Source organism: Pseudophryne corroboree, chromosome 3 (genome assembly GCF_028390025.1).
Source record: "Pseudophryne corroboree isolate aPseCor3 chromosome 3, aPseCor3.hap2, whole genome shotgun sequence".
Taxonomy (NCBI): domain Eukaryota; kingdom Metazoa; phylum Chordata; class Amphibia; order Anura; family Myobatrachidae; genus Pseudophryne; species Pseudophryne corroboree.
This window is the reverse complement of record NC_086446.1, coordinates 705755846-705779728: the sequence shown is the minus strand read 5'-3', so window position 1 is coordinate 705779728 and position 23883 is coordinate 705755846. Positions and strand designations below refer to the sequence as shown.

Sequence of the window (23883 nt, the reverse complement as noted above, 5' to 3'; positions counted from 1 at the left end):
TTGATTTGTTATGCTATGCTCAGGAGTGGTACAAGGTCTCTCTGCACCCTAGGCAAACCTTCAGCCTAGCGCCCCCTAACCCGCAAACCCTGCAATTTTTTTTTACTTTGTTCACAGTATACTTTCAATTTAAAAGTCCTTGAGTGCCATCTATACTTTATATACTGTATAATACTGTATAAATGGCCTGGTGGGAATATTTTATGGGGGTTGGGTACGGGATGCCGGTGGTCAGAATACCGACAGCGGCATCCTGACCACCACAATATCGACATTTTGAATGAAATTTATTAAACTTACCCCTTTCCCTTACCCTAACCCTCCCTCCCCGCAGCCTAACCCTAACCCTCCCTAGCATACTAACATTCAGGATGCTGGCTGTCGGGATTCCTGCGTCAGCATTCTGAACTTTGCACATTGTTTGTATGTGATGTATATTGCTGCACCTTCACATTCCCCTGGTTTTTACTTTCTTTTTTTTCAATCATGTAGTTTTTTTATTGAAAGGGAGAAACATACGGAACAGCAAGTGAGAAAATAACAGTGATACAATCGGTATTCCTGTGGCTAGGGAGCCAGTATTATAATATACACATCAAATTTCTCCAGAAGAAAGAAAAAAGACAGTAGAAGGATAAGACTTAATAATACAATAATGTTATATCTGGAGAATGAAAGTGGGAGTAGTAAGACAGATTTAGAGAAGAGAAAGACATAACATCAGGGAGAAACTCAAGCTCGTGATGTTACGAGCTAAAATTGAAGCAATAGGTATGTGGAAATGTAGAAAGGTCAAGAAAATGGGAAGAGGAGAATTGGAGAGAGAAATCAAGAGGTGGAGAAAGAAGAAGGAGAAGAAGAAGAAGAGGTCCTACTCTGGGTTGGGGGCCCATTAAGTATGGAGGAAATAAGGGGGTGGGGGAGAGAGGAGAAAAAAGTGGGGGGGAGGGGATTAGGGGGAGGGAAAAAAAGTTATAGATAGGAATTTGTGCTTAGTTCAATCCTGGGAGGGGATGGTCATGGTATCGGTACCAGGGAAGCCAGATGGCGTGGAATTTTTGTACGGAGTTGCGTTGGAGGCTAGTAATATATCCCATGTTTGCGACAAACCAAATTCTGTTTATTAGTGCCTGACGACTGGGAGCTTCAGGGCTCTTCCAGTTACGCGCTATTTGATATTTAGCTGCGCAAGAGATGAAGAGGATCAATTTCTTCGAATCCTTAGAAATAGCGTCGGACGGAGCGCAGAGAAGAAAGTTAGCGGGTGAGAGAGGTGCGGATAAATCGATTAGTTGAGAGGAGAGCATGCGAACCATCGCCCAATACTGAACGATTACCGGACAGGTCCACCAAATGTGATAAAATGTGCCCACCTGGCCGCAGTTCCTCCAGCAAAGGTCGGAGGTATCCGGATAAATCCTGTGTAGCCGATCCGGAACCAAGTACCATTTCGTGTATATTTGTACGAGTTTTCGCGAATTGCTACGCTGATGGAGCATTGTGAGATCGCGGAACGAATTGCGCTCCACCCCTCCTCGTCGAATTTTTGCCCGAGATCCGCCTCCCATGCTAGCTCGTGCGGCTCGAGAGGGGGATATTCAGGGATGAGGATGGATTTGTAGAGGAAAGAAATAGCGCCCCTATCAGTTGAGTTATATATGCAGAATCTCTTGAGAGGGGAGGGAACTGGCAATGGGAATGGGAATGAAGAGAAGAAATAAAGTGACGGATTTGAAGATATTGGGAAAACAGAGAGTTGGGTAAATTGTATGTATTTTGTAAATCAGAAAATGATCTAATGGTGTGTGTCCCTGTGAAGTGGTGAATTCTGCAGAAATCCAAGGGCGGGCCATCCAAGGGCGGGCCTGCAGAAATCCAAGGGCGGGCCATTTGGTGGGAGAGCCCCGGGGGAAATGCTGAGTTATACCAGATGGGGGTCAGAGGGGAGGGATGAGTGGAAAGTTTTAGTTTTTTGTTCAAATTCTGCCAATGGCTAAGTGTCAATTCTATTGTGGGTGAAGGGTGGCGAGGTTGTGGGCGTTGCCTGCTAGAGAGCCAAGGTAAGTATGAAATCGATGGGATTCCCAGGAGATCACTTTCCAGGTCAATCCACCGTTTAGTGTGTTTTGGGGCATGCCAGGCAATCATTTGGCTCAACCTAGCTGCATCCTAATATCGCCGGAGGATGGGAAGGCTTAGACTGCCATTCCGAGAATGCTTAACTAGAATGTCTCGTCATATTCTGGGTTTCTTGTGGTTCCAAATAAATTTACATAGAGAAGATTGGAGGGTAGTGAGTCTGGTGGGGGATCGAGATCGGAAGCGTCTGGAATAAGTATAGGAGTTTGGGGAGAGCGTTCATTTTTATTGCGTTGATACGTCCCACCCAAGAGAGTAAGTATGATTCCCATTGATGGATATCCTTAAGAATAGAAGCGATTAGCGGGGGATAGTTAGCTCGGTAGAGAGAACTGTAGGATTTAGTGATGGAAACCCCAAGATATTTAAGCGAACGTTTGTGCCATGAAAAGTTAAAATTCCTTTGCAATTGGGATTTTATAGGTTTAGGGATGTGTAGGGAGAGGGCTTCAGATTTCGTCTATTTAATCTTGTATCCCGAGAGGTTACCATATATGGATAGTTCTCGGAAGAGGTTCGGGAGAGAAATAGTTGGGTTTGTCAAGGTCAAAAGGATATCATCGGCAAAGAGAGAAATGGTGTATTGGGCGTGATGGACACAGATCCCGGAGATGTCAAGGTTAGCGCAGATGCGATTTGCGAGGGGCTCGATAACAAGTGCGAATATAAGAGGAGATAGTGGACACCCCTGGCGGGTTCCTTTTGAGATTTTAAAGGTGTCTGACAGCAAGCCGTTAGAATGTACTGACGCCGAGGGGTTTTTGTATAAGGCCTGAATGGTCTGGAGAAATTTACCTTGAAAGCCAAAACGCTGGAGGGTCTGCTGCATGAAGGGCCAAGATACCCTGTCAAAGGCTTTCTCCGCGTCTAAAGCGAGTGCCAAAGACGGGATCTTCTGTAGGTTAATGTGGTGAATAATATCAATTACGCATCTAGTATTATCGAGAGCCTGTCTGGATGGGACGAAGCCCACCTGGTCATCCCCTGGTTTTAACTTTCATCTCCATATTTGTTGTCTGTATATATAAACTCCAATAAATAGAATTTACAAAAAAAAGAACAAATTAAAGATGCAAATTCGGAAACAAAGACGTCCAACAAAAGCAGTCTCATGGGACCTGACGCTCGAAGAGGGGCTGTTTTGAAGCGACTGTATGAGAACGCATTTGTATATCAGATAATGGGGTATATTCAATTGATGTTGAATTACGGCGTGGAATCGTCAGTTTTTGGATTCAACACTATTCAACAGCCGAAACCCTCCACCCAGGACCCTGAATTCGACATATTCAATTAAAAATGGATTCGACACGCCATCTGTCGAAAACGGACCAATCGTCGAATAGTGGGCGGCCTGGATTCGACTTCCCGCCGTTTGGAATCATATATAGGATATAAAAAAAATAGGATATATATGTTGGAAAACGCAGGGATTGTCCTAAAAAAACGATTCCACAAGAGAGCTGACTGTAATGGCTGCTCGTCTCCCTGAAGTCTCAAAAACGGGAGTGAGGAAAGAGGAGTGGATTTGGAGAAGTTTATCCTAGGTATCCTGGCATGAAATTGTCGAATAGTCAAAAGTCGAAACTGAAACAACAGGTTTTTTGTCGATAAGTCCCGTATTGAATTGTCGAATCCGACTGGACATGGTTTTTTGGTCGAAAAAGCCCCGTTTTTCGACAATTTAAGTAATTCGACATCAATTGAATATACTAAATCAAGTAATATTTTTACTTTCAAATCTTCTTTTTTCCTTTTGCTTAATGTGTAATATTTCACAGGTCCATCTCAGTTTCTCTGAAGCTCAGGTCCGTCCTGGAGAAAAGGTGAATCTTAAGGTTACAGCAGACTCTGGATCCTGGTGCTCCGTGCGATCTGTGGATAAAGGTTTCTTACTTCATGCACCTCATGAGGAGATTTCATTATCAGATGTTTTAGTAAGTTTAGATTTATTCTTATACTATGATTAAACTAAATGCCATGGCTTCTCCTTCCTTATTCAAGATATTCATTACCTAATGTGATCTTCTGGTGATACTGTTATTTCTATTAGCCAAAATATTTGGTGATAAAGGCCCCCCATTTATCAAGCTATGGGGAGTGATAAATAGCATGGTGATAAAGTACCAGCCAATCAGCTCCTAACTGACATGTCACAGGCTGTGTTTGAAAAATGACAGTTAGGAGCTGATTGGTTGGTACTTTATAACCATGCTATTTATCACTCTCCAAGGCTTGATAAATGGGGGTCTATATGTCAATGGTTCATGTGATTGCTGGATTTCAAGTTGTAAAGCAGACTCAAAAAAAGTTACAACTTTTTGGCCTATTCTGCTTTAGAAATGGCTTGGGAACTCCAGCTACTTTCTTTATGGATTCCACTACAACCTCCCACAGTTCCATAGATACTTAGTCCAACTGTCAATGGTAATAGTTCCTTCTCTAAGGCTTAAGACCCTGAGAAGTTGAAAGAGTACACAGCTCAATGCAGTATGTGATGACTGGAAGGCTGCTACCACATTGTTAGGAGAGAATAACTTCAGAAAGCCACTTGAAAGAAGCTTTTTAGACACTAGCTTGCTCATGGACTTTTCTGTCACAGTACAGTTAAACACTATAGTCAATTCTCTGTAAGGGGGGAAATCAATTAGCCGCTGTCAATAACCGTGGCAAATTGACCGTCCCCCCCTCCCACCCACCTCAAAGCTGGCACTCATTGGGGATTTTACTTTACCTGCGTGAGTCAAGCAAACAAATCCCTGATAAATAGTCCCATTTTCACGATCACGACTGCAAAAACACATACAGTAGGTCCGTGAACTTATCACGGATTCTATGTGATTTCGCCTGAAAATAGATAATTTTTCAGGAGAAAATTGAATTGCCCAAAGCAAAACATCAGGAAAAAATTGCAATAAAACCCCATTTTTTTCTCTCCCAAAAAATTATCTGGGCTAATTGAATTCTCCTCTAAATGGTTTCATTTCTCTCCAACAAATAACAATATTCACATTTATAATAGACCATAAATCACACCAAAAAAACAACAACCATATTTATGTTATGGCCTCAATATGTCCAATTTTTCACATGACAGTCCCGCCCAAAATATTAAAATTACCCTATTTATTTTAATATTTTATTATGTAGATATTTAGTTCACAGAAATGAGGATAGGTTCATTTGACTATTTCATTTTATAACTATTTCATTTTATGTATTATTTAATATTCAAAATGAAATATAGGATGGATTTTACACTTAATCAAATTTCACGTCACATACAGTAGTTTGTCATTTTAAAATGACTGAATCTTGACTTTTTTTTGTTGCATAAAAAAAGCGATTAAACAAATAAGCTTCAATAAGCAGTGGTGGTGATAAATACACGTACTGTATCACCTAGGCTCTCCACTGGAAGACAGGCGCTGCAGCTCTACACTAATAAATTAGCTGTGTATTTTTGAACTTAGATGTTTGAATTCCTATTTTCCCTTTTTATGCATTATGTGTACCTCACTATAAGGAGGACTAAAGCTGGCCGTACAGCAGAACAATATCATTTCAACCAAACAACTACTATGATGGTTGGAATGATAATCTGGCAGTGTGTGGGTGCAAGCGATAATCATTAATTTGCTTCCGCACTGAAAAACTGCAAAAAACAGTGGGACCAACTAGTAGGGAAAATCAAACATGTTTTAATTGTCTAGTGTAGGCGGAAAGTTTCCTCCCAACTGAATGATATGTAGGAAGACACTAGCCTGCAGTGTCTGCCTATTACATCACCATCATCACCACCAGGGCTGCTCTTGTCAGCCCGGGATCCCTGTCAGTGGCAGTGGTGCTGGATCAGTCCTACTGAACCACAGTGTCTGCCTCACTAGTTTTCACACCAATGGTCACACACAATCTCCCCCTGTCAGCCCCACACAATCTCCTCCCTGTGCCCCTACCACGACTGCCTCCCCCCTTCTTTATTTCACACATTTACCTGGTCCTACTGCCCACAAGTAGCCCAAAGGATACAACTTTACAATTTTTAAAAAATAAATAAAAAATCATTACAGGAGATACTGAAGTAAAGGTACCAGGGCAAGCTTGTAGTTGTGGAGAGTTGTGGTTCTTAAAGTGCCAGCAATCTGACCATGCTAAGACAGGTATGAAGTTCATAAACCTCCTAATGATAATTTGTGGACCCCTTATTCAAAAGTAAAGCATTCATTACCTTTAATACCAAGAAATAATGACACGGAGACTTGAATTTGGCAGAAAATTGTTAGCTATTTATTGTACCCTAGCCATTAGTAAACCTGTAAATTGAAAAATTTATTTAACATGCCGATTCAACCGGCATATGGTGGCAGAAAAAAGAACGGCTCTATTAAACTGACGCTAACCTTAAAACGTTAAAATTCAAAACTATCCTAATTTAAATACAAACTATAAAATCGGTAATAGGTGCCCAACTCATACCCCCACGGTGACTACCCACCCTGATGGGTGATGCCGCTGCCCCCGGACGGGTGGTCGAGCGGCCTTAAAAGTCAATGGAGGTGAGTGCACCTAAACCACACCAAACTGTAAATCACTACAGCTAACAAGACAAACTACAACCTGCCGTTCTTTTCCGCCAACAGCGAAAGACTCCTCCCCAGAGTCTTCGCACCGCCACCATAACCTCAACCTAACTCCTGCAACACAAGAAACAGATCCTCCAGGAAAAGCATCATCCCCTCATTGGACAGATGCACACCATCAGGCCGAAAAAGGTGACTGTCTCGAAACCGAATCCTAGGGTGGCGAACCACTTTGCCTCCGTGGGACAACACCCACTTCGCCACCGCCCCATTCACCTTCTGCCTGGCCTCATCAATCAGGCGACCGTCTGCCACACCTCGCCAACTCAACCTTGGCACCATCATTGAGAACACCAAGACACAATTGGTCCATGCTGCGGCCACACAGGCCAGATCCTTCATCATGGCCCACCGCAGCTCCAAAGATGTCCTCTTCCCCAGGTCGTTGCCACCTAAATGGACAACCAGTACCCTAGGGACTCCATGCTCGCTGGCCTGACTGACTAATCTACTCTTCAGATCTTTCCACATCATTCCCCGCCAACCAAGCCAACGAACGCCATGAGCCCTAGGAAACATCTGCGCCCCCTCCGAGGCCAAAAACCTGGCTGCCCAGTACACATAAGAGTGGCCAACCACCCAGACTGCCAAATCATTGTCTACCCAACCTGAAGAGAAGGAAAGGGGTAAAAATTCGGTTAATAAGAATCTAAAGCAGAGTTTATTAAATGCATTAACCTGAAGGATCTGCCAAAATAAAAAATGGATTTTTGTGTCTTGCAGAAGTAACGGCCTAGCCGATCTGCACAAGCTTCCAGCCAATTTGAAGCAGAACATAAACACACAATGGGGAAAAATCAAAATTAAAATAAGAAAATAAACGGGGGGGGGGGAGGGGGGTATAAAATGGGAAAAACATGTAAGAACTCAGCTGGAGGTGAAAGCATAAAAACCTGCTGAGGGACTTTGATTAGAACTGATCAGCCGAATTGTAGATTAGAATTCAGTCCATCAAGTCAGGCAAAAAATCGCAAAAGAACTCCAGACCCCCGCTGCCAGCAGCGGCGAGTGGCTAATCCCTGAGTAGGATAAACAGGGGAGACAAACAGATACACCACACAAGGACGTACCGAACTTTACAACAGGACTTATACAACTACAAATAAACAAAACCATATTCAAGCAAACATATCATGCAACGGGGCGAATATATCGTCTGTAACTCGACGACTTCCATCGCCCCACCGCCTGGATTTCAGCCACGGAAAACCCTGCCGACGCAGCCGACGTCGCAGCCCCGATGCGGAAGGAATGCGTCCCGAAAGCAGTGGGTGGAAGGCCCAAGCTCGCCAGACAGCGACCCAGCATCCAACGAAACTGATATTTCGTCACTGGCAGACCGTCATAATGCAGCAACCACGACCCCCGACCATCGGGCCGTACTGCCGCATATTGTACTGCCAACCTCACTGGGCAAATGCTCTCCTCCAGCGCCGAAACCAAGGTGACCCATCGACCTCTACCTACTTGGTCCGTCTTAGAGCGACGCAATCTGCACAGCAAGGACCTCTCACCCACCACCACGTCCTCGAGAAGCATGCGCGAATCTGCTCGCTTAGATGGCGCCACCAGCTCCGAAACCCGAAAGGCACCGTGATAAGCCATTGAGAACGCCAAACGGAACAGCAGCGACTCAAAAATAGACGACGCGATACTGCCAACCGCCATGATGACAGCCGGAAGCAAGGCCGCATCAATGGGCCGCCTCCTATCAGGCGGCGTCGGCGCCACGCGTGCCCACCCCTTCATCGCCTTAAGCAGAATCCCGCTCTTTGTCACGTCAGGGACACCCTTGATTTTGTTAAAGAACGAAATACCAGCTAAGTACCGGGATACCACCGCTCTGGACCTACCCGTAACAAACAGCTGCCGAATAAAAGAAAGCATCATCCGATGCCCGCTCTTACCTTGTTGACTTCGTCCTCGGACAAACTCCTCCCACTTGCTCCAAGCTTGTCCGTAAACCTTGAGCGTGTTCAGAGCGACTGACCGCATCGCTAGACCCTCCAGTCCGGCCCGATCACCTGCCAGACATAACCGGGACATTGAAACCCTTGCTCATCGGCCTCGGATGCCAACAAACAAAACCTCTCCCACTGACCTCGTGACAACGCTTCGGCAATTCCGTTCTCCAGACCAGGCACATGCTGCGCGCGGAACCACACATTCCTATGCAAGCATGTCAACAGCAACTGCCCCAGCACCCTCAGGACCACCAGCGATTTCGCCCTCTGGTTATTTATCGCATGCACCATGCCCAGATTGTCACATCTAAACAAGATGCTGCGATGCGCCAGACGATCGCCCCAAACCTCCAGCGCCACCATAATGGGCTCCAGCAGCAAAAGGTCCTTAGTTAAACCCTTGCGATGCCATTCCGCCGGCCACGAGGCCGTGCACCAAGATCCCTCCAGATAGCAACCGAACCCAGAGGAACCCGCCGCGTCGGTAAACAGCTGCAGCCCAGCGCTGTTGACTGTTGGGGCCTGCCATATACACACCCCGTTGAAGTCCTCCAGGAACGAGGCCCATACGGCCAAATCCCTCTTAATCTCGGAGGACAAGCGTACGAAATGATGCGGTCTGGCACACCCCGCAGTCGCCCCTCCAGCTTCCGGCAGAAAACCCTGCCCATCGGGATTACCCGACAAGCAAAGTTCAAAAGGCCCAGCAAGTACTGCGCCTGCCGCAGCGTGACTTTCCGCGACCTTAAGAACCGGCAGATAGCCTCGCGGAGCTTCGCAACCTTGTCCGGAGGCAGTCGACACGATCCCGCCACGTGTCGATTTCTATCCCCAAAAATTACAAACAGGAGACCGGCCCCTCCGTTTTATCCTCGGCCACAGGAACGCCGAAGTGAAAAAACAGAGCACGGATGCTGAACAGCAAGTCGCCGCAGCGTGGTGAATTCGCCGGACCCACACACAGGAAGTCATCGAAGTAATGGGCGACTCCGTGACCCCCTGATGAAGACTACACGCACCAATGTAGGAATGTGCTAAACCGTTCGAAAAACGAGCAGGAAACGGAACATCCCATCGGCAAACATTTGTCGATTAAATACTCCGCTCCAATCCGAAAACCCATAAAACGGAATGAGTCCGGATGCAACGGCAGCAACCGAAACGCGGATTCCACATCTATCTTAGCCATCAGGGCCCAGGGCCGTAACTACGGACCAACTCTAGCGCCTAGTCAAACGACTGATACACCGCCGAGCAATGAGCCGGCGGTATCGCGTCGTTGACCGACGACCCCGACGGGTAAGAAAGATGCTGAATGAGCCTAAAAGCACCTGGAGTCTTCTTGGGAACTACCCCCACTGGGGAGATAACCAAGTCATCCACCGGGGGTGAGATAAACGGTCCCTCCATCCTACCCAGCCTTATCTCCTTATCCACTTTCTCCCGCAGAACCGACGGCAAGGCACGAGCAGACTGGAGATTCCGTTGGGCCCGGAACGAAACCTTGCTCGCAACAGGCAAGCGAAAACCAAACTGAAAACCGTAAAACAAAAAACTGCGCGTCCGCCTTATTTGGATACCAATCCAACCACTTGGCCATTGTATCCAAATTAATTGGCGTTGGGGCTCTGCAGAGCGCTCCCGCTCGCGCCAGGTCTTGGGTAACTTTGCTTACCCCGGGCGCCCTGGCGACTGCCTTTAAAACAGGTAGAGGCTGGGTGGGAGCCGCCACATTGCAAGCACAAATGTCGAAACCGACACTGCTTGCCGAAGGAACAGGACGCATTGTTAAATGCGAAGCACTTCCCTTTTGCGGCGGCCTGCCCCCCCCACGGACGGCCAACCTACCTGTCTTGCCCGATCCGCCGTCCGCGCCTGTCCCTTGGGCGGACGACCCTGCGCGGAGCCCGTCCGCCCCCGGATTCCGGGGCTCCCTAGCCGGTTGAGAAGCCCGGGTGACTTGGAGCCAGACTTCCACGTCCTTGCAACCAAAGTCAATCACCTGCAAGCAGTCCTGTTTTTCCTGGAAATTCTCGTCATACATCCGCCATTCGATGCCCGACGATGTGCGCTGCATATCGTGTATTAAATGCAGGTATCTAATGACGTTCATATGTTCGTCAGGCCTACCTTCTAGGTAACAAGCCGCGAAGACACAAAAACTGGCCAGCCAGTTGTCGAAGGTACGGAAAGCCTCGGCCCCGATGCCCTTCTTTGCTGACGCCGACTTATAGTCCTTCTTTGCGTCCTTCGTCAAGACGAACATATCAACGTAATCGCCCCTGCAGATTTTCCTACTGCAGCTATCCCTCAGTCCCCGCATCACGGCAGTGTAATCGCAGTGGACTACCCCAGGCAAATCGCGGCGCTTCTTGGCCCTGCGAGCGTCCTCGCTAAGCCGCTTACGTCTCTTCCGCCTCTCCTGCTGACCCGCCGCCCTCTTGGCGTATTTCGTCGCGCGCTTTTTCGTCGTAGTCGTGCTACTGACTTTGGACGCCGGCGACGACAGAGAAGAAGAAGAGGAAGAGCTGCGAGAACTAGAGCGCGTGCTGGAGCCCGACCCCGACTGCTCTACCTCACCTGATGCCGTCGACTGCTCGGACAGGGAATCCTCCGGTGTGGCAAATGCGACATCCTCTTCCTCGCTCCCCACCATCTCAACTTCTCCGCGATCACCTGAGGAAGAAGACGGAGCAAAGGACCCAGAAACCAATCGCGGTGCATGCCTAGCACCCCGGGGCGAAGACGTCCCCGATTTGCGCCCCTGCTCGTCCCGCACGGAACGATGACCCAGCTGTGCCGCGGCCGCCCCCAGCTCGCAGCAAGCGCGAGCAACTCGCTGCGCCGCCGACACCGCCCGCGTACCGGACCCGCTTGCTACTGCATGCGTGCCAGAACGCCTTGCCACCCCCGGGGATGCGGCAGCGGCCAGCGGACCCAATGCCGCCACCACCGTTGACAGGGCCGACGCCAGCTCTCCGGAGGAGTCCTGACCACCCCAAAACTCATTGCCGTCCCCCGCGGGATCCTCCGCAGATGCCGGTGCGCGCCTCCCTGCCCGACAGGCGCCAACAGGGGGCCCGATGCCCAAAGCCCAGACTGGCCCGATGGGGAACCAGCAGCGCCCCTGACCACCAGCGGCCCGGTCCCCCACCAGTCACTGCTCCCCCTCAGTGTCTGCCTTATGGTGCCAGCGCTGCCTCCGCTGTCAGACCCCCCGCGCGCACCCTCCCCCCGTAGGCCGGAGCTCCCTCCGCCCGTTGGGAGGGCGCCGCGGCGTGACTCCCCGCTGCCCTGCTCAATTCTGCTGTGTCCCCCCCGCCCCCGCTCCCCGCCGGTCTCCGGCTGCAAGGGAGTGAGCCGGGGAGACAAGGAGACCAGCGGCGCCGCTGCGCGCACACGTGCGCGAACGGCGCCACCTGTGGAGAGCGCGGGCGTGCGCGCACCCCGTGCGCGTGGCCCGCCTCTTCCCGCCACTAACCCTCCTTCCGCGCCTTCATGGGGAACTGACGGATGAGACCCCGCGACGGGCCTCGTCCGACTTGCCGCCGCCTCCCGCCAGCTCAGCCCCCCTCGCCTGGCACCGCCTCGCGGCCGCGACGGGGTGGAAGAGATGGGGATGACACTACATCCTCCGTCGGCCACCCACCGCGGCGCGCGGGCGCCCGAACGTGGCACCGAAGCCGCCAACGCTGCACCCGGAGGTGAGGGCCGATGCCCGTCCACCTCCGGGCGTCCTGCCTGCACCCCCAGCCCTCCCCGCCGCCCGCGCCCGGCCAGCAAGAGCGGCCCGGAACCTAGCAGCAAGGATGACCGGGTCCGCCGCGCCCCGTCCACACCAGCGCCCGCGTAGGCCCCAGAGGACGGGAAGCCATCCACAGTGCCAGCCAGCCCGTCCTCGGGCCCAGACCCACCGCCTGATGAGCGGTAACGGGCTGGGGTCCCGGCGACACGGCGAGGGCGAGATGCGGCCATCACAGACAGATGAGAAATATTGAAGGGAAGTGGCTTTTTAATAAATGGATCTAAAGCAAAACAAAGGCCAACAATGGGGAGACTCTGCTATGCAGCACTCACCAAGGCAATTCAGCAGCAAGAGAGACTGAGCTGGCCTAGCATTCCCTATATATATTAACCCTCCCCTTTTTCCATGGGCTGTACTTTCCTCACAGCTAGATCCACCCCTCACAGGATGTTTAACTCTCTCCATTCCTATGCAGTCATTTCGCTCTCCTTATAAAAAAAACCTGGAGGTTAATATATATCTCCGATGTTTGCCGATCTGCACACTAAAGTACAGAGATAGTAAAAATGTGAGAAAAGCCGATAATTCTGAATTCGTTTTCTGATTATTTTACTAAATCAAGACCTATAGAATAAGTAGCCAGTTCAGAAGAAATTGTATATAGATTTTTTTTATTTTTTTATTGTAGACACTAACATAGCACATGTATTTCTCTTATCATCTTGTGCACAGTCAGAGCATTTAGTGGATTCACTTCGTGCTGGAGTATCTGGCTATGCACTGTTAATCCGGGACCCTGTGACGCACAAATGCCAAGAAAATGAGACTGATAGTAATTCTGATTTTCGATTTGATACTTACAATTTGTTTAAGGTATGTCAAAACTAGATTTTATTTCTTGGATCTTTCGTGTATGTCTGTTATTATCTGCTATTTGTAAAAGTCTTTGTTAGTACTAAAGTGTTTTAACTTGGCCTTTACATACATCTCAGAGATGAATGTGTTCTATGAAATAGACCCACCCAATTGCAGCAGTCACTTAAACGTGCAAGGTTCTTGCAAATTGGCCTCACGTGCATACCTGATGTATTTTACCTCCTTATCACTGACATACTGTACCAATAACTCAAACCATTGACTTGTTGCATACACATATGAAAGCACAATTCTCTTACACAAGTGTGGCATAATATTTCCCAGTGTAATGTGTAGGGATATGGAAAAAACTGAGATGTTCATTGACTACAAAAATGTAGATGTTTAAAAGTCCAGTGGTTCAAGTAAGTCTAGAGGTATGGCTACAGCTTTGTGAGACCCATAGCAACATTTTGAAGAGGCCTCTGCCACCTTCTAGAGGGACACCTCTCTCCACAGCAGTTCTCAATTGTATGCCCCATAGTAGTGCCCTGGAACATTTTATGATTGATAGCGGTGCCCTAATTCATGTTATGGCCCACAGTAGTGCCCTATTTCACATTATACCATACTCTGCACCCAGTTCATATTACGCCATTTTAAAGTGCCCCAAGTTAAGAATGTGCTACATTGTACTGCCACCAGTAAGCATGCCACACAATCCCCCCAGTTCACATTATTCCATGCAGCGGGTTATTCTGGGTACTAGTAGACAACTTTGTGACCTGTCTGCAGTTGAGTCAGGCCACAGAGGTGAGCCGCCTACGCCTCTGTGCCCCATATCAATGGCAGTCACTACACCCACTATACCTATGGCCACGTGTAAAGCTGGGTACACACTCGTCCAATCCTCCTGAGATCAGACTCCAGATCATACTCTGCAATCCTACTGCTGACCTGGTCGAAGATGCTACATCAGAACAAGGCATCCAATTTTTCAGCAGACGCAATCTGTGTCTGTTGAAACAATCCACTGAAATAATACTGGGAAGTAATAAATGGAGTCCCCCCAATTATCAATAATCAGCCCTGGACTCTTGAGCCTGATCTGTTAATGAAATTAAGAGGAAAAACCAGCGTGGGGTTCTTCGTATTTTCCAACAAACAGCAACAGGCTGAACAGGCCAGCAGGATAATGTTATTGCGGGGCCGCACACAGTTTGAGATCCCACTGCCTTCACATTAATCACATCCCAAACTGGTCAGCCTAGGGATGGAATTACTCTGAAAGTGGGGACCTTAAAAAATAAAATGGGGTGCCCTCTGAGGAACAACCAGCTCCCCACTTTATCATGCACCCCATCAGCACCATTTTTACATTTCAAGATGCCCGCAGCAAGCTTATCTCTGCTCATCACGTCATTGCCCCACCCCCTTGTGTTGGATAACACTAGGCAGCATGAGGCCGCAGCTGTCAGGACTGCGGTGGAGGAGCATGATGGGTCTCGTTGCAACCACCTTGCTTTTCAAAATGGGGCTGCTAATGAGCCAATCACTGCTCACATTGCCATTTTTGAACTGGGTAATGCCACCAGCGTGCCCATAGGTCAGTGGTGGAAACCCACCACTGCTGCCCTATGCCCGCTGCTAAACTCTGCAGTAATGGCTGATGGGGACTGAATCCTTCCGGATCTATGCCTGCTGCCTTGCCTTTTTGCCTCCACTGGGTCCCACTGCCATGCCCGCCACCTCTGCCGAGTCCTGCGACATCGGGAGTAAAGGTGTCCGGATCGCTCTGGATCTGGCACCACCACCACACTAATGGTGTGCTGAGCTGTCAGGACCAGAGATTAGTCGCAGTCTACACATTACAACATTGGTCGGCAGGTCAGCGCTCGGGTCTCTTGGTTTTTAAGCATGTTTACAAAACCAGAAGACCCGACAGGTGACCAGTGTCAGGTAAATGGGTAGGTGTATGGAGGGCAGTGTCGGACAGGGCGCACCGGGGGGGTGCAGCGATAGGGGCCCATACTTAGGGGTGTGGTCAGCCTACAAAGGCGGTGTGGCCAGCCTCCACAGAGGCTTGAAATACACAATAGTTTAGTGCAGTGTAATGCAACATATCTACCATGTATAATACAAGTGCACAGTCTGGAACCTGATCTCTAGAGGAAGGAGTGGTCCTTCAGGCAGTGGAGCCTACCGGTGGTTTCCCTGGTACCCCAGTGGGCCAATCCGACCCTGATGGAGGGTACACAATTGTTCATTGTCAGACCAAGTCGTCAGTCAGGAGGCAAAATGCAAAGAGTGGACAAGTGTTTTAGAAGACATCTATTGTATTGGTAGTGTGGCTCAATCAGGCAATAGTTGACTTGCACGTGCCTTTTTTTAGTGCATAGAATTGCAATTTTATTGTGTGCTATAGTCAGTATAATCACACTTGCAAACGATCATGTCATCCCTCTGGGAAACTTTGCAGAGGGGGTTGAAGGTGGCCATGTGGGGAGCAGGCTACTCCCTTCAGGAGTCTCCTAGATGTTTGGGGACAGTAGGCAAGTGTGAGTATATTATATATGGAATGAGCCTTAATAAGCTGCATGATAGCTCTTGCAACGTAGTGTGGCTTGATGATGTAACTACAGCTCGCACCTTGATAAATATGAGCTCTATGCCATCAACAGCAAAGGGCAAAGCAGGAGGAGACAGCAATTCTGCAAAGTACAAAACCAGTAATGATGATATCCAGTTCTATAGCTTGCTGCAAATTTAGGTTTGTTACACTAATGTGTAAAATTGTGTTTTGGATGGACAGATGTTGTTCCTTATGTTGCAAACTTTTAACTGAAGATAAGTTAAGTATAACTACCGTTATACCATCGTTTGTAGGCGATGATCAGAAGGGTTTTCTATACTGGTGTCTAACTCATATTAAATCTAATTGAATAGTTCTGGAACATCAAACTTTAGGCTTGTTGGATTCTTAGTGTTTTTGTTTTTTAATTCCCATTCAAATATGAATAATTGTCAATGACAAGAATGCTATAATGAAAAACATAAAGTTTTGGATTTGTAGTACGCCTCGTGCAGTCATTTAAATGTTGACTGGTAGTAAATTCCAAGTCTCCAAGTCTGTCACTATTATCCCACTGTTTGCTGTGACCAGAAGTTTTTAATACACATTTTCCCATCGAAGTGGTCATCTTTTTATTACAGTTGTGTTTTTAGTCAGCAATTTTATCATGATATATGGTGGTAGACCATCCGTATCCTGTTAAGACCTATTGTCCTACAGTATTTATATGTGCACTACAAAATACGATTCATACATATTTGTATACATATAGACCCACTTTCCCAAACATAGGACACTTAATCATTTTGTAACTGGGGCCTGATTTATAAAAATATTGGCATATTCATGTTTAGAACGTTTGTCTTAGTAAGTTTCTCAATAAATATTTTGAAAATATAAATTTTCATATTATGGGTTTTAATAGATTAAAGCAGTGTTTCCCAACCTCCATCCTTGGGGCACACTAGCAGATCAGGTTTTATTGATAGTCATACATGAGTACAGATGGTTAAATCAAAATAACTGAGGTACTAATTAAGTCACCTTTGCTTGGGTATGGCTATCCTTAAAACCTGGACTGTTGGTGTATCTTGAGGACCATAATTGGAAACCCCTGTCTTTGTGTTATGTGACAGTACAGATGGAGTATTACTTATCATTACTGAACTCACAGCACTGAGGTCAGGGGTTTGTTTCACACCATGGTCTTAACTGTGTGGAGGTTGGCCACACAATCATCCCTGGAAAAAGAAACCTTTATATTATTGTTTACAGAACAAAGAACCTGATTCATTGACAAGCACTATGGTGATATTTTCACAATTAAGTGTTTATCGGTAAACTGTGTTTTATATGCTACTCATTGTGCATGCACCAAAGTTTAATAGAGATACCGGTCGCAGCACTTACCTTCATGCGGAGTAATTGACAGTCAGACACCATTTGGGGGTGTGATAGTAAAAATGTAGGCATGTTGGACCATTTTGGGGGGGGTGTTGGCTGGCTGCGTCTGAGAAGCCATACAGATATAGCATGGCTCTGGCAACTCAGTTCAGGCTGCCATGCTGTGTGGCAATTGACTTACGTGGGCTGCCAATTATCGAAGGATCAATGGGGCTAATTCACACCTGATCGCTAGGCTGCGTTTTTGTACAACCGGTGATCAGGTCTAAACTGCGCATGCGTATACACCACTATGCGCAGGCGCTTCGCATAGGACAAAGCGGATCGCCGCTCAGTGATTGGTTGGTGCGAAGGATCCATTCGCATGGGCATTCACAAGAAGATTGCAGGAAGAAGGCGTTTGTGGGTGTCAACTGACCATTTTCTGGGAGTGTTTGGAAAAACGCAGATGTGTCAAAGCGTTTGCAGGGCGGGTGTCTGATGTCAATTCCGGTCCTGAACAGGCTGAAGCGATCGCAGCAGCTGAGTAAGTCCTGGGCTACTCCGACACTGCACAAAATCTGTTTGTACAGCTCTGCTACACATGCATTCACACACTCGCACAGCTAAAATACACTCCCCCTGTAGGCAGCGACTATCTGATCACAGCAGCGCAAAAATCATCTGCTAGCGATCAGGTCTGAATTAGCCCCTATGTGTCGTGTGCGTTGTGAGTATGCCCGCAGTTGCTGGGACTTTGTGATGGTTCCATTGGGCGTCACTGTACTGTTCAGGGTGGCTGTTTTTGTTTGAGAATTTAACACATTTTCAGTGTGCACAATCACAGCTGCGATTGCCATAGCGTCTGTCAATGCATCAGGCCCAAAATACCGCAGTGAATAAAAAATAACTTGGATAGTCCATCACTAATTCTGTAGTTTACTTGGCATCTGAAGAAAAATGTATTTATGTGTCTTATCAAATGATTTACTAGATTTTATTTAAGTATTAACATTTTTTTTCTTCTAAAGTCAGAAAATTTGAAAGTTTTTACCAACACCCGAATAAAGAAACCAGTGATCTGTGCTCCGATTGAGTTCGCTGGCCGCTCGCACATCAAAAAGAAAAGCAGTAAAGAAGGTAATTGTATATATGTGTACTACACACACACACACATATATATATATATATATATATATATGGAAATGCTCAGCTCCGGCACTCTTGCTACATTTGCTTGCTAAGGTGCCTTCCTTGTGGGACAATCCCACACAGATATGCAAACAGAGACGAAGGCGGCACTCAAAGACTTGCACAAAGTGGTGAAGAAAGCACCCATCCAGGGATGCTGTTTTAATGCGTGTGACGTTTCGGGGACGTATCCCCTTCCTCAGGGGATACGTCCCCGAAACGTCACACGCATTAAAACAGCATCCCTGGATGGGTGCTTTTTTCACCACTTTGTGCAAGTCTTTGAGTGCCGCCTTCGTCTCTGTTTGCATATATATATATATATATATATATATATATATATATAAATTTGGCCAGTTGAGCCGAAAACTTTATATAAATACAGTACATATTATTTTGTTATTGTACTAAAATGTTAAGTCACCCTGTGGATTGTCTATTCCATCCTAAACATATAACCATGATTATTATTTTGGATACTACATGTATTTTGCAGCATCATACAGAGGGCAAACAACAAGACAGTACATGGTAACACAGTACAATACAGTAGATCGTACAAAAAACAAATAACACTGCAACTGTAAACACAGCTACTGCTGCAAAGGGCGTGAGGGGGAATATTCAGTACAATCTAAAAACTGTACCTTAGCCTAGGGCGCAACTATAGAGCACTGAAGGACAAAGAGGGTGTGGAGTTCCGGGGAAGATTGTCAAAGAAGGAGATGGAGAGTGTATTTTATGAGCAAGAGCAGTAAGTGGTGAGTCAGGAGGGAAAAGGGTCCTACTCATAGGAGCTTCCAGGTGAAACTCAGAAAATTACAATATCGTGCAAAAGTTCATTTATTTCAGTAATTCAACTTAAAAGGTGAAACTAATATATTATATAGACTTATTACATGCAAAGTGAGATATTTTAAGTCTTTATTTGTTATCATTTTGATGATTGTGGTTTACAGCTTAAGAAAACCCCAAATCCAAAATCTCAGAAAATAAGAATATTACATAAAATCAATTAAAAAAGGGATTTTAAATACAGAAATGTTGGCCCTCTGAAAACTATAATCATGCATATGTACTCAGTACTTGGTTTGGGCCCTTTTTGCATTATTCACTGCCTCAATGCAGCATGGTATGGATTCTATCAGCCTGTGGCTCTGCTGAGGTGTTATAGAAGACCAGAATGCTACAATAGCGGCTTTCAGCTCTTCTGCATTGTTCAGTCTCATGTCTCTCATCTTTCTCTTGGCAATGCCCCCATAGATTCTCTATGGGGTTCAGTTCAGGCTAGGTGGCTGGCCAATACAGCACAGTAATCCCACGGTCATTGAACCATGTAAACTAGTTTGGTTTACACTTGTGTATCTTGCATAACAAGACTTCCTTTTTAGCCAAATATTAAGCGAAAGCAAACCATAACAAGTGAAACTGTCCGTGATTGTCCTTTAGCTGGGACAGTCTAACAGAACAGTCATGGACGGTTCTTGTTGCACTTCACAAATGATTGTATAGGTATTTCTTATTAGGACCACTCCAGGTCAGATTTTCACATTACTGAACGTATTCTAAATATTTCCCATCTGATGAAGTAATCTGCTACCTACAAAAAAGCATCATATTACTGGGAGCTATAATTATTGTTTTGTGAACTACAGTATTGTATACTCCACCTTTGGAGGAATAAATGGTTATCAAACCAGCTACTGCATTGTTGGAATGCTTTTATTCAGAAAGACTCAATAATTCTACCAGAACACCAGACCCCATGAGATAAATTTTCTCACAGATTTCCAATTAAGCATAACCTGACTTTTCATTGCACTCAGACAGTACATGAGCAGAAAATGAGCTTCTGACTGTATTTCGGTACACGGGAAACAATCTAGGTAGTAAGGAATAGGTAAGGTGAGGAAGGGGCCATGATGCTAGTAATCTGAGTAATTAGATACATGGGTGCCAATTTTGGACAGGTATAGCATATATTGAGTAGAATGCACACCTGATCGCATCCCCTACAGAATAACTCAGGGGGTTTGGGTGAAGAAACAGACAGTGAAAATGGACCCTAGTAATCATGACAAATTAGGCCAGAAAACATTAGTCTAGACCCTAAACTGGAGTAGCAGTAATTACAAAAGTGGATGTGGCTTGTTAATAAACAGTACTCACTGGGGGCAGCTCATTTAATTAGTAACAGCTCCCGTTCCCCTCTCCGGTAGTGCGCGGATACGGCATTTCAAAGGGAGCACTTAAACATGGAAAGAAAAGATGAGAAATGAGACTGAAAAAAGAATTGGGGGGATATACAGAAAAAGGGGAGAAGAGAAAGGAGAAGAGATAAAGAATAGAGAAAAAAATGGTAAAAACAAACAAGAAATGTGGAGATTAAAACAGTGGAAAGACAACACAACCATAGAGGTGAAATCAAAAAAGTAATTGAAAAAAAGTAAAGAAGCAATAAATGTCATACAGTAAAACACTTATAGCCAGTCTGTGTCCTGGGCGTTCAGCACTCCCAGCAAACTTCCTGCTATTGTAAATCCAAACACCAATCCACCATAGATCGCCTCAACTAATGCACTATATCAGTTTTCTCTGTTACCTTGCAGGCCACCCCTGCTGACTGGTCTCAGATGTTCTAGTTATATAAAAATGCTTTCTGTAAAATCTGAGGCAAACTTACAATATTGGCTGATCCAAGATGTGCTGCAAGACACTATGGGGGAAATGTAATATAGTGTGAGAATCAAAAAGTGAGAGATTTTGGTAAATATGTCCTGTTTTTTTCAAAGTGGCAATCATTTAAATGGCAAAATCAACTGTTTTTTTTCCCATGTAAATGATCGCCACTTTAAAAAAAAACAGGAGAATTTTACCAAAATCTCTCACTTTTTGATTCTCATACCCTATTACATTTTCCCCTATGTGTTTTTTTCCAGGTGTGAGTTATAGTATCACAGAAAGCAATAAGATGTTACTTTAGTCAATTGGTTCTTCATCACCTTTCACTCGAGGGCTGATTCAGAAGTGGATGCAGTTCACACAGCAGCTGCAACCATAGACTGTGTGAAATTATGTTAATGCAGCAAGAGGCATCTTATGCAAATAGACGCCTCCTGCCGGCTTCTGTGATCCGCTGATGCGTCTGAATATGCAGCATTGCATCACTCTGCGTGAACATCAGCCATGTCAGTAACAGGTTAGCTGGGGTGGCTGGTGTTTTTCATGCTGCCCAGGCCAGTGAACAGAGCCAGCTCTAACCAATATGATGCCCTAGGCAAGATTCTGGCTGGTGCCCCCTAGCACAGACGCTAGTTTCGCTTCTGACCCTTTCTGTTTCCCAGCACCATCACCGTTCACCCATAGCCATCCTCATTTTGGTGCTCCTACCCCCTATATTTTAAATAGGAACAGTGTGCACATTCGGTGCGCAGCCCTAAATGGGGCGTGTTTTTGCTGGGAAGTGGCATGGCCACAAAATAATACCCCCAGTTGAAATTACACCACACAGTACTGCAACTTTATTCACATTATATCATGCAATAGTGTGGCTTATTCACGTTACATAACACAGTAGTACCATGTTATTACTCCTCACAGCAGTACCCCTCGTTACATAACACAGTAGTACCATGTTATTACTCCTCATAGTAGTGCCCCTCATTCACATTACACCACACCATATTCCTCTTTATTCACATTAGGCCACACAGTAGTGCCCTTTCTATACGTTACGCCACAAAGTAGTACACCTTATACACATAATGCCACACATTAGTAATGCCTTTATACACATAAAACACATAATACCACAGTAATGCCCCATACACATATGCCACAAATTACTAATGTCCTTATACGCAAAATTATACACATAATGCCCCTTACACATATGCCGCACATTAGTAATGCATTTCATATGCAGTTACAGCCGCAGTCACACACAGAATATAGGCATGCTGCATATAATTTTAATCAGCAGAAGCTGCTTGTGCCCTTAAGCATTCCAAATGCCCTAGGCATTTGCCTAGTTTGCCTATGCCTAGGACCGGCTCTGCCAGTGAAGCAGCATCCAAGGATGCAGCCATTGACCTCAGCATGCCCAGAAAATTAGGCTGACATGCCCCCGTTTTCTGGAATGCATTCCCATTATTGCCCCTACCCCCTAAGCCGCAGTATGTCAATCATTTGACATGTTGCTGCCGTCAATCATGCTGCAGCTTAGGGGGCACTATGACCATCATCACACATGCAGTACAGACCCTACACATGCACAAATCAACAACCATCGGAGATTCACACAAACCATCGGGATTGCGTACATCTCTGAATCAAGCCCATGATTCCTTTTACCTTTCACCTATCACTAATATATCACTATTTATCCTAGAAAAAGGTCAAGAGCTGAAGAAGCCTCACACAAGAGGATATTTCCCAGAAACCTGGTTGTTTAATTTAGTTTCTGTGGGGTATGTACAGTATTACTTTACTGTTCTAGCTGTCAGACAATGTCTAGCCTTTTTACTGTGACTGTTGCTATAACCTATAAATATCCAGAGCAACGTGAGATGCAAACTATGGGGCTCATGTTTTTTTTTTTTGCTGCTCGTGTGAACCAAATGGTGACTTCAGTGCATTTTGCTATTACGACAGGTATCCATGCATAATGATGTCCTGAGACTGAGAAATTTGTTAGAACCTTTTCTGAAATGTTATTCCTCGGGTGGCACTGATACAAAATATATGATAGTCACTATGGGCTGTAACACACTGGCCGGTTTTTCCTGGATGGCAAAAAGCCGGACAAACTTTGTCTGGCTTTTTGCGGAAACCGGCAGAGTCTGTCACACAAGACGGCTTTGAGCCGTGTGTGATGCTGTGCGCATGCGCAACATCAGACACGGCTTCAGAAAAAAACGTTGTGTGTGAAAGCTCCCCTTCACACACATGGTTTACTGGCTCCAAAGACGGCCCGGCGGCCGCCCGGCCGCCGGACCTTCCAGTGGTGAGACCCGGCTGCAACCCGGCAGCCGGGCTGGGGCCGTGCAGTGCGAAGGGACCCTAGCCCTCACACTGTTAACTACAATGCCGGCACGGGAAAAAGCCGTCTGGCTTTTCCCCGGCCGGCAAAAGCCGGGTAGTGTGTTTCAGCACTATGGGGGTCATTCCGAGTTGTTCGCTCGTTATTTTTTTCTCGCAACGGAGCGATTAGTCGCTAATGCGCATGCGCAATGTCCGCAGTGCGACTGCGCCAAGTAAATTTGCTATGCAGTTAGGTATTTTACTCACGGCATTACGAGGTTTTTTCTTCGTTCTGGTGATCGTAATGTGATTGACAGGAAGTGGGTGTTTTTGGGCGGAAACAGGCCGTTTTATGGGAGTGTGCGGAAAAAC

General features: G+C 46.3%; 1 protein-coding gene across 1 annotated transcript in view; it reads left to right on the top strand.

Moving 5' to 3' along the window:
* The window catches only part of LOC135056658 (alpha-2-macroglobulin-like), a 256362-nt gene that overhangs the window by 117283 nt on the left and 115196 nt on the right, over positions 1 to 23883 (top strand). Inside the window, exons 15-18 of the mRNA XM_063962104.1 lie at positions 3921 to 4076; positions 13221 to 13361; positions 18330 to 18438; positions 22880 to 22958. Of these exons, the coding sequence (XP_063818174.1) occupies positions 3921 to 4076; positions 13221 to 13361; positions 18330 to 18438; positions 22880 to 22958 (485 nt within the window). The remainder of the gene's footprint in view (positions 1 to 3920; positions 4077 to 13220; positions 13362 to 18329; positions 18439 to 22879; positions 22959 to 23883) is intronic.